This window comes from Fundulus heteroclitus, chromosome 20 (assembly GCF_011125445.2).
Source record: "Fundulus heteroclitus isolate FHET01 chromosome 20, MU-UCD_Fhet_4.1, whole genome shotgun sequence".
Lineage (NCBI taxonomy): Eukaryota > Metazoa > Chordata > Actinopteri > Cyprinodontiformes > Fundulidae > Fundulus > Fundulus heteroclitus.
The window spans coordinates 16,542,122-16,554,207 of record NC_046380.1 but is presented as its reverse complement, the minus strand read 5'-3'; the positions used below and the strand labels follow the sequence as shown (position 1 = coordinate 16,554,207).

Below are 12,086 nucleotides of genomic sequence, written 5' to 3'. Positions count from 1 at the left end.
TGAGTGTATACATTTTGGCACAATAACTTTCTGTTTCATAATATGTGCACATAATTATTTTTTAATCTGATTTCTCAGTAAAGTACAGTAATCATAAAGTACAATAGAATGAAGTGCAACAGATTACGCTGTGATGGATTTCATTTTCTTTGATCACACTTTAACAGTTTTTACTCCACAGCTGCAGCACCTTTTAATAGCTATGTTATCTGTTAAGTGTTTTTGTGATTAAATGAGAACCTGTTAAAACGTTGTACTGTTTTTTCTGACCTCCTGCTAAGTTGGTATTATATTATAATTTTTTTAAATAATAATTTTTGACATAGATTTGTAAACATAGTGGAGTAACGCCAAAAGCATTTCTAAATAAAATGTGAAAGACCAAATGGAAATAATTATATCTCACATCAAACACCAAATATCTGAACAATGACTTGAATGTAAATAAAAGGTTTTAAAAAACGGTGCAAAGAAACAATCAGCTCGCACAAAATAATATGAATCATAGAATGGGTCTTTTTTTAACCTATCATTTGCATAATAATTGGTCTGCATACAGTACATAATGTTAAATCTGAAAGTTTAAAGGCCACAGCTTTCTAGCCTGTAATTACTGTGGATAAAACAAGGGTTGAACATATCAAAGATTTTTCATAAAACAACCGGGGAAATCCATAGACATTAAAGAATCAAAGAAAATTTGTCAAAAAATTATGTGGTGTGTAAAAAATTAGAATGCGAAGGGGACAAAGTATTGAACACACTGACATTTCTGAATCACTGTGTTGGAAAGCCGTTTTTAGTCATGACAACTTCACAATGTCTCCTGTGTGCTGATAGTAAGTCACTTGTCTGGGTGACATTTTGACCCATTGATCTCTAAAGATCTAGGGTTTCTTTGCACTCTTTCCATTTTTTCCCCCAGATTTCCACTTGGATAGAAGTGCGGTGACCGATTAGACAGTTCTAACACCTTTACTTTCTTTCTTTGAAACCAATTAAGAGTGACCTTGGCTGTGAGGATGGAATTATAGTGTCTTGCTTGGAAATCACTTGTTTTTTCTTCAGATCCTTATTAAGAATTTCAGTTATAAGGACCATGCCACAACTGAGTACATTTAAGGTTTAATGAAGTGAGAGTTGCGGACTCCTTCTTTTGACTCCTCTGTCAGAAATCTAATGAGGGCACCAGTCGTGGCTGTTTACTTTTTTGGTGCTGAAATTATGTTCTTTCCACCTCTGGATTATGGCTCAAATGACATTCACTGAAACATTCAGAGGTTTAGAAATGCAACTGAAATACAACTTTGCACAATACTTTGACAAAGAGAAACCTTTTCATGAGCCATCAGTTCATATTAATCCATCTGAAATGTATTTGCATTTAGGAGCAGGCATGCTTTCTTAGCTTTCTATTCCTTTCTGTACCTTTTTGTGCCTCCTTTCTTTATGTGTAAAGTTTACATCATGTAATATTTTTTACCCATAACTTCATTTGTGGACTAGTTTGCGTACATTGTTTATGTACATGTGGATTACTTGGCTTGTTGCCCACATCCAGTGTGAATTTCATGTTAATGGCCCCATTAGAAATATTTAAACTGAGAAGAATGTTCACATGTTCAATACTTATTTTTCCCCCCGGATGCTGTTTCTATTCTGACATTAATTATGTTTAATTATTTCGCAACCGTTTATTCACAGTAAGCCAGTTCACAAAAAGCCTTCTAAAGACACGGTGCTGATATGTGGGTGTATACGATTAATAAAAGGGCAACTTATCTTTCAAATTCTGATTTATTAATGAAATAATCATGTAGAGAATCACAGAATAACCCACCTATGAATGACAGCCTTTGTAAACTTGTGACAGATGTCATGTTGTTTCATATTGGATAACTGTTGTTCACAAACAAATAAAAAATGTTTATCTGGAAACCTTTTAACATAGCATTCATAGAAAATACTATTCGGTTTGCTGTTAACATGGACTCCTTACTGTTGGCTATCAATTAACATAGAACCACATTGTACATAAAAACACCCATAAGGTACGTTCACACCAAACGAGAACAAGGCAAATGGAGCAAGTGATTTAGTTCAATTAAATTGCATTTATATAGCGCCAATTCGCAACACTTGCCATCTCAAGGCACTTTACAAAGTTAATTCAATCAATTCATGCAGACAGATTCTTTCTAATGGTTTTTAGCTCAAGTTTAGCAATCTGAACTCTTTTGTCAAGTCACATCGCTGTAAGGGTCCTCCTCGTCCATTTGGGCGTGAAAATGTTTATGTTACATATTTAGACGGTACAATTAGGCTGTATTTCGGTTGAGCAATGATGGATTTACTGACCGAAGATGCCTGTAGTTCATACAGCACCGCGACTCGCTCTTTGAGTTGAGCAGATAGGAGAAACCAGCAAAGGCATAGCCGCTCCTCCTATTTGATGACGGCGTGAAGCGAGCTGGGGGAAAATTGGCTGCTTTGTCAGCGCAGATCTTCAGAGGGAAAATGTCAAGTGACCAACGGCAGGCCATCAAAGTAAAAAAAATCGCCTTGTTCAGTGTGAACATACCTTTAGAGTGGCTGCCTGCTATTCATTTAGTGTTTTATTGATATATGAATTAATCCCAGTTACAAGTCCAAATTCTTTTAAAAGCATCAGTTCATCTTCATTTAAAAGGATAGTTTTGAATTTTCTTTTTTTCTTTTTTTTGAGAGAGGCTTTTTAGAGTTCTTTTTAATCTCATTGGCATTCCTGGTAAAGATGTGCAAAAAGCTTTTACATAATTGTATATTTAACTGCAGTTTACACTGATAAAACTTATAAAGATCCAACCTTTAATTTTAGTCAGTTGGAAAGGTGGGGTACACCCTGGACAGGCTGCTAATCTATCACAGGGCAACACAGTGACACACAGGACAAGAAAACTAAGCGCACACAGGCGATCATACCTAAAGGCAATTTAGATTAACCAATTGATTTAACAGTCCTGTTTTTGGGTTGTGGGAGAAACCCTGAGTACCCAGAGAAAACCCACACATGCATGGGGAGATCATGCAAACTCAATGCACAACGAGCAACCAACTGGGATTTGAATCTTGTTGCTACAAGACAGCACTGCTAACCACTGGAACATTGTGCAGCTGGCACTACTAAAATGACACTAAAATAAATAAAACTGAAGATTTTCTCACTATATTTTTTTCCTGTTTAAGTTGACTATTGCCTCCTATAATTATGACACAGGGGTTCATTTGTCATAGCTGCTCTTGAACAATGGAAAACCAAAACTACATACTATTCAAGTGACTAAAAGGTATACTATTCCACCCAAATCAAGAAAAGGTGTTCAAGGTATTAGCTACTGAAATTAACTTGTCAGTATTTACAACAAGAATCTGAGTTTATCTTGCCACCAGTCACAGTGAGGAGGGACGGTGACTGTAGCAAAGAGTGGCATCTTTGTGGTCACTGATTCTGCGTGGCATACCAGCAAAAAAATTAAATAAAAATTGTCCTACCATCACAAATGTAAATGTGATGAGCTTCGTAAACCGCTTCAGGGACTTAGTAGTATCTCACCTGCATTAGACAGCTGAATGAACGACATCAGTTTGGACAAAGCTCTAAGGTTGTCAGAGCCAAGAGCAGAGTAGATTTCTGCTATCCTAAAACAATTACAGTTCATAAATTTAATTGGAGTTCATGCAAGTACTGTTTCATAGGTCTTTAAACCAACATCACATTTGCATTGAAAAGTTGTTCAGACGGTATTTGGTAACTTCTCACAAAACAGCAAGCCAAAAAGTGTTAAATACAATAAAGCTGCATGTTTTAAAAACTGATGTCAATTTTCTGTTCTCCATTGTTTATGTACTCTTGTTTATGTCATACTGGCTATCTTAATCGGTCTTCTTAAAAAGTGATGGTGGTGTAGGGTTTATACATTCAGCTCAATTTCCATATCTATATGGCACCAATGCACAACAAATGCCGTCTCAAGATAATTTGTAAGAAAAGCAGGTCCACTTTAAAAACAGAAATATATAATCAACTCACTCCAGTGATGAGGACAGATTCAAATTCAATTGAATGCATGACAGTTTGGTTGGAGATACGTTACAGTGGAGTCTAGTTCAGCTTATTATGCCAACTGGTAAAATGTTTTCTACCTAAGGAAGCCCATCCAATTACATCGAGTCGCTAACTTTGCAGCAATCTTTCCTCCTGAGCAACCATTTCACGACAGCAGATGATTGATTGAATTGAGTGACTCATGGGTGCAGCAATCCCTAATAATAAGCATGCATGTGGAAATAGCACAGAACAGTGTTGTCATAAAGCGTATGCAGCTTTTAAAAATCTTATTTGGTTTAAGTTGATAAAAATCCATTTTAGGGACACCTAAAAGGGATTTACACCTGTTAGCTCTACTCTGTGGTCACAGCTTCTTTATTTTTTTCCCAGACTGGAGTGACCTTTAGCGCTGTCTACTGCAAACACAATGTTTAATGCTGATGGCAACTCCATAGAAACTAACTTCAAGAAAATCCATTCTATACCCTTAGGAATGAAAACCTTCATCTCTAGACACAATTTCAGCAAAACAGATAAAATAAATAACATTTCACTCTAAAAGACTCTGAAAAACTGAGTTACAAAAATAAAATCTGAAACATAATGTACAAAAAAAGCTGCCACCCAAAATATGCATGTACTTTATCGACATTTAAAAACAAATCCAAGATCATTGATCGCTTCGTGTCTGATCTGTGAGTATCGATAACACTTGAACAGCTCTGAATTTATTTGATTCTTTGCTCTCTCTGTCACATCAGTCACAAGTTGATCTTGAGAATATTTTTGAAGACACGTTTAAAGTTTCCATTGCAGAGAGGGTATATGAAAGGGTTTAGTGTAGAGTTGATGTAACCAAGCCAAATGGTGAACATGTGGAGATCGTGGTGCACACATCCTGGGCAGAAAGCCATCACCATGAAAACTATGAAGTAAGGTATCCAACACAGTAAGAAAGCAGCAATTATGAACCCTAACTGCTTTGCAGCTTTGTGCTCCTTATGGATCCTCAGACTCTGAATCCGATTTCGTGACTGGTCTATAAACCTGTGCCATGCCTGTTTCAGAGTCACTCCATTATCTGGGTCTATTCTGGCGTCCTCGACCCCTTCCTCAGGCCATGGCAGAGCCTGACTGGGGTCATAGCTGTGGCAGAGCACATCTGTGTACCGCTGCACATCTGACACCGGGCTGATACCACAGACTCCACTCAAAGAGTTTGTCACCGTGACGTGGCATTCGTTGAGAGAGGCTTGATGTTTGCTCTCATTGTTTCCACCTGAGCATGTCATATCCTGTGGCACAGACGGCTGGCTCTGGGGAATCTCTGAATCTGACTGCCTCTCTTCGGGTGACAGGGAGCCCGTTTTAGCCTTGCGTGCCATTCTGAGGCGCTGTGTTGTCATGGAAAGCAGTGACGTCTGCTGGCACTTTACTCCTATTTTCCTGTGAATTCTAAATGGACCAGCTTTAGATTTCTCACCGTCTTCTAGGGCATATGTCTGGTCAAGAGTGTTCTGGTCCAGCAGTCTGTCTTTTTTTGATTGTTTCAGGGAGAGCTCTGTTTCGTTCTGGAGCGACTTGGAGTCATTTCTTTTGGGGCTCGGGCCATTCCCTCCATTTTCATTTTCCCCGAATGAATCTGTTGGATGAATGATTCTCTCTCTGTCTCTTAGATGCTGCCTCACCGACAGATAGATGTGTGTGTAAAACCACAACATCAAAATCGAGGGTACGTAGAAGTTGAAAACTGCTGTTATCACTTTGAACCATGTAACAAAGCGAAAGTCTGTGTCACACTTGTTCTCCTCCTCAGGTTTAAGGTCCACGTGTGTGAAGGACCTCCATCCTAAAATAGGAATAATCCACATCATTGAGAGTAACCAGGCTCCAGAGATCATCAAGCTGGCTTTTCCACGTGTTCGATACTTTAGGTATTTCAAAGGCTGCCTCACTGAGCGGTACCGATCCAAACACAGAATAAACAAGCTAAAGATTGATGCGGTGCTGGCCACATAGTCCATGATCAGCCAAAACTGGCACACTGCACGCCCCAGCCTCCACTCATCCTCCAGCAAATACATCAAGTTCAGGGGCATGACTGTCGTGCCCACGATAAGATCTGCCACGGACAGGCTAACAATGTACAGGTTTCCCACAGTGTGGAGACTCTTTTCTTTCTTCACTGCATAGAGGACAAGCAGGTTCATTATGATGGTGAGGAGCGATAAAAGGCCCAAAGTTACTCCAAGGAGAGCATTATGGAAGTGGTAATGGAGGGTCTGGGTTTGATTTTGCCCTGGATCATCGTCATACGGATGGTTACTCCAGCTCTTGTTGCTGTGGTTGGCATGGCTGTTGGGGTTGAGGTCTAGGTAGTCCGTGAAAGGCGACAGAGCAGATTCCATCATGTTCGGTCAGGTGAACGCTTCTATATCCAGCCACATTTTCGACAACTGTTGGCTGATAGGCCAATAGATTGATGCCTTTTATTTCCCCTGTGTCTCACAGTACAGTGGTTACAGCAGTTATAGAAACAGCAGTCCATCTTCAGCATTGATCAGTGTTTTCTTTGTCAGTTGGACATATCTGCAACACAAAAACACAACAAATTAACCGTCTAAAAATGCATACATTTAGTGAAATTACTTGAGTTGATGTAACCGAGAAACATGGTGAAAATATTTGGGATGAGGCGGAAAAATAAAATATTAAACAGTTTGGAATCATTAAACAACATCACAAGCTGTGAACATCTCATGGAGGATTGATCAATCCATCACATGAACATAGAAAGAGTATCAAACAACTGTCAACCTATTAGGACATCGTCGTACCCCTAAACTGACTGACCTGGAAAGAACAACATTAATCAGAGAATCAGCAAAGAGTCCTGTGTTTATTTACATAGCACCCACATAAAACACATACCATCTTAAGGCACTTTACAAAACCAATTAAATCAAATCATACAGTCAGATTAGTTGAAAGTTTCCACATAAGGAAACCCAGCAGATTGCATCGAGTCATTGGCTTGCAGACAGTGTCCAAGCATTCAGACAGACAGGTGCTTGCATTGTGTCTTTGACTCTGCAGAAATCCATCATACCGAGCATGCACGTAGTGACAGTGAGAAGGAAAACTCCCCCTTAACAGGAAGAAACCTCCAGCAGAATCAGAACCATGCTCAGGGAGAACGGCCATTTGCCACAATTAACTGGGGCTTTGGGTAGTTGCACTTTTTAGTCTGCATCCCCCTGTACACATTGTTCCCTTGGTAAAATGTGACGTGGACATGCTTTTTTAACAGAGAAATGAGAGCTGGTCAGAGCTGATGAGAAGATGAATGGTGCTAAATACAGTACAATTGTGGAAAACAACATGTTAGAGGTTGCTGAGACTGGGTTGGAGGTGCACCTCCCAACACAGCAACGACTGTAAACATATAGCCACTGCTTGGTTTAAATCTAATTATAAAAATGTGATAGAATGGCCGAGTCAAATTCCAAACCCCACCTTGTGAATCTGTAGTAAGGCTTATAGAAATTGTAGTTCTCAAACTTATACAATCTGACTCAGCTTGAGATATTTTGAACAGAGAAATACGATAAATTTAGTCTCTAGATGTGCGAAGCTGCCAGAGACATAACCCAAAAGACCTACAGCTGTAATTGCAGCATAATTATTGACCTGGCAGGGCTAATTATAAATGTGCCTCTCACATGGTAAAAAACTCTGTATCCATTTCCTTACACTGTCACAATGTTGCACTACAGTGTCTGCAGTTCAAGGGGTCTTTGTGTTTTTTGGTTGTAAAGTGATTTTTTTTTTTTTTTACATGAATAAGCGGTATGAATACAAAACCACACAAAGCTTTTATACTGTCTTTAATGTACTGTCCTTAAGTCTTGTAGAAACAATGGTAAAATAAAATGCTAACAAAAAACATTTTTAGGAAATTAGGTGGAGTCTTGACCTCATTCACAGACAGACAGAAATAAACAGGTCAATGTAACGGTGCGTATTTCATTGGATTGTTTCACCAGTCCACTCAGCAGCTCTGAGGAGACTTGAATCTGTGTTCATCCTTCTCTCCTTCACTGTCCAGCTGGCTTTCTTCAACACTTACACAAGGAGAAGGCAGTGAATCCCATCACTAACCCAGCAGAAGAAAATTATGCCATTCTCCAAAAGGAGCCACTGCTAATATGTTTCCAGCGCCATATGACGGGTTTCAGAAGCAAATACAGCAACACGTCTGAATGATAAAGGGCACCAAGACATCTGATATTAAAACATATCGCTGGGGTGCTGGAAAACACTTATCTAGAGCAGTTGGGGGTATCGCTTTTTTAAGAGAACGGACTAAAATAAGCCAGTTGCCATGGGTGCAGGTGACGTTTTTGTATATGATTCTCATTTATTTAATAATATTTTATAGCTCCGTTTCATCTAAACCCGCCAGTGGCCAGTGTTAATTTCAAAGCAGAACTATTAAGATTATAAAGCAATTTAAACAATTGCCTAATTAAATCCCTTTAAAATCCTTTGAATCTATATCCAGAAAAACAACAATCATGGAAATTACATTGCTGACACATTAGCTCAATAACTGAATCTGTCTGCATGTTCCTATTTGACTGGTTTCTGTGTGTATACATGCTTACTCATTGATGACACAAGCGGGAGGAGAAGCAAAAGAATCCTTTCTAACATTTAGTGTTTGGTGTGGAGAAAAAACACTCAAACCAGCTTTGTGCGCTGAGAGGCTAAGTGGTGCATCCTTAACAAGCAATTCATCTTGTCATCATGGTTTCACATTAATGAAGAAAGCTTTTTATAGGGGGAAAAAAAGTTAAACTAAACAATGAATAATTGGTTTTCTTTGGACATGTTGAAATTTGAAATTTGAAACATTTTAGGCGACGGCCTAAAATGTTTAGGGGCTCACAGCAGAATCTGATCTGGGGCCCCAATTCCAGTTCAAATATGTTATAAAATAACAGAAAATCGTACAGACAAGGTCACTTCTCTGGCTAACTTAATGTGGCTTGTTAGTCAAGCCTGCTGTATCTGTTGTGCAGTGTATCAATGTGGCAGCACAAACAGAAGCAAAAAGTAAGTTGGTAAATTTCAGATGGTGTGCACCCTTCACTGATAAATATCCCAAAGTGCTTCATAAATAACCTGGCCAGCCAAATTGTAGCACTCTAGTTCTGCACATTATCAACCTGGGACTGCTCCCATTGAACCAGTTTGGGGAAAGGTGGGATATTCAGCAGAACTCTCAGAGCTGGTTGGGTGGAGCGATACCTAGTGACCGCCTAGCAAAAGTAGATATTTTAGCCAATCACAGTATCAAATTAAAACGTAAGCATTAGACATCATGGGAAACCACAAGAAGCTAAGGTAGTCAAGAAACTTCTTGCTGTTCTACTATCAAAGAAGAAAATGTGGATTCTAACTAAACAGATGTGATAGCAGCAGCTACGAGCCCGTCCTCCTGCGCTGCCATGTTTGTGTTGGTTCGGCTGTGGGTTCAGCAGCTCTCGCTTTCGTTGCACTGTTATGTCCCGCCTTAAACCACCACTGCAACGTGATTGGCCCGAACTGTTTTGGTTTTGCAGTTGGAGTGGTTTGTGAACGCACAAATACCGCGAGAATTCATCTTGCAGGCAAGGTTACTTCACAGAGACAGAGCATAAACATTAAAACATCATAAAGACAAAAAGAGATAAAACATAAGTAATACAGACAACTATAAACTATAAAATAATATTAATATGAAATACTTATTCTAGCAACACTAGTTTACACACGTTTAATATTTTTCCTATTTCTGACTACAACCAGTATAACTGTCACGCTTTTTTATCCTTAAAATACATCTAAATTGTACATTTTAGATGACCTTAAAACAAAATGAATGAATTAAATATAAAAAAGAGTAATTCTTGACAAACTAATCTACAGATGAGTAGATTTGAATCCATGGTATTGGGGAACCCTTTGCTGACCTGCGTGCCCCTTGGCAGCAGCTCAGTTTCTTACACACTGGTCCAGCTCTGACTATAAATATGAGCATGAATGATGATCCCTGGATGTTTAATCCTCAGGTTAGGAAGACGTTTCACCCACATTTAAACACAAGAAAATGCACATTCCAGCGGCTTTTTAAAAGCAACAAAAAGTATGATGTCTGATACCAGACGATGTGAAAAGGCACGCTCTGTGTGTGATGTCCCTCATATTTTCATACCATGTCATTAAAGACATTTCAACAAAAATATACCCATTTAAGAATTCAATCTCAAGCCTCCGCAGATGTATAGCTTTAGATCTGAGCTGAAATAAGTATTTGCGCATCATTTTCCTCCCTATGCGCCTTCGTGTCTGTGCTATACCTGCCTCCGCAACACAAACATTTTTTGCAAACGTCTCGTTGTCACTGGCGAGACAACGCAAGGAAGAATAAACAGCAGGAGAAATAAACCTGCTGCGCGCTGCACGCATAGGCTCATCGCGCCAGGAAACAACCGGATAACATTCAGTTGTATAACTGCTTCAATGTAATCATGCGTAATGAGCCCAGAATGTTTAATCTGATCACAGATGGGAACACATACTAATTATTGCGTCGTTTGTCCTGTTTCAGCCTAATGAGGCGCATCTATCAAAAATATCACCAGTGGATGTGCAGGAGAAACACCTGTTGAGCAGCGCGACTATTATCACCCAAGGAACTTTCTTTTGCTTTCTGCACAGCCAGTTTCTCGTTCCATTAAAAGTTTCACTTTATAAAATTAAAAGGCAACTTGTGCGCAGTGCGCGACTTACCGTTGGATGTGGACTCGCAGTGAAATCCTCTGTTCCAGACTGTTTCCGCGCAGAAATCCGAAAATGAGTGAGAGACAGGTTGGAATTTGAAATGGCTCGTCTTCATTCCTCCCTGAGCTCACTCCTCCTCTTTCCACGTCTCTAGACTGAACTTTGGAGTTAACATGATAAACCGGTGAACAGCAGCTCGTCGGGCTGCAGGAATGGGGGGTTTTACCGGGACTGGTGCAATATGATTTGCTGTGCCGTGATGATTCAGTGGATGATTCACTGGACACTTACGCGCAAACTGTGAGCAACTTCCTTCACAGTAGCTAATTGGACATGGAAATCATTTTAAATAAAATAAAAAAATGCTTCCAGGTTTTTGGAAATAACAGCTTATAAGGATGTGACTTTATTTTCTATGGGCAAGATTGATGCTTGTCATGCGTGCAAAATAATTTTCGTTTCCAAGAACTCAAGACTTTTGCGATTTATATAAGCTTACAAAAAATATATTTTTCAACAGCTGTTCTTTGTGTGTGTGTGTGTGTGTGTGTGTGTGTGTGTGTGTGTGTGGGGGGGGGGGGGGTCTACTGGTCAAACGCGTGTAATTGCTGTTAAAATGAGTAACATAAGTGGTGCAAAATTACAGAAAGTCATCATTCCAGTGTTGGATAAAAAAAAAAAGCAGTAATAATTAAAGTAATATTCCTTCTTGTTCATACTCACATAAAGCCAGTGTTTTCGGGCTCTGTCTAGTGCTAATTAAATTTCAGGACAACTAATGAGAAGGCTTTAGTAAATTTGCTCCTTGTTTTGGCTCTTAGTTACAGCTCTAAGCCTGCAGACTTCACCTGAATACAACACCCTAATACAAGTGCGCAGAGGAAGCTGAAAATGTTCTTTAGAAGCACTAAGAGGCTAACGTATTCACAAATAAATGTTTTAACAAATGTACGACTTCTTTCATGTCAAAGGTTTTGCACATCATGATAAAATGATTTCAACTGGTGATCCAAATATTCAGCCGGACACAGAAACGTTACAAAAAGGTTTATTGTGAAGATAAGTAGTCATGGGTGAGGCAGGCAGGGATAAACAGGAGACCAGAGGATGACCAACAGAACCAGAAAAGGCAGATGCACCTTGGCTTGGCTTGGCTGAATGAGCAGGCATG

The 12,086-nt window shown here is 39.3% G+C and overlaps 1 protein-coding gene across 1 annotated transcript; it reads right to left on the bottom strand.

Annotated features, from left to right (window-relative positions):
* Nucleotides 1-1,517: 1,517 nt before the first annotated feature.
* hrh1 (histamine receptor H1) lies at nt 1,518-11,126 on the bottom strand. The gene is made up of 2 exons (XM_036124748.1): nt 10,925-11,126; nt 1,518-6,676 (listed from the first exon to the last, which is right to left on the bottom strand). Exon 2 carries the CDS (start codon nt 6,496-6,498, stop codon nt 4,849-4,851), a length of 1,650 nt encoding a protein of 549 aa, XP_035980641.1. The 5' UTR covers nt 6,499-6,676; nt 10,925-11,126; the 3' UTR covers nt 1,518-4,848.
* Nucleotides 11,127-12,086: the final 960 nt, after the last annotated feature.

Coding starts and splice junctions, on each gene's coding strand:
- hrh1 (XM_036124748.1), bottom strand. CDS start 6,498: ATGATGGAATCTGCTCTGTCGCCTTTCACGGACTACCTAGACCTCAAC.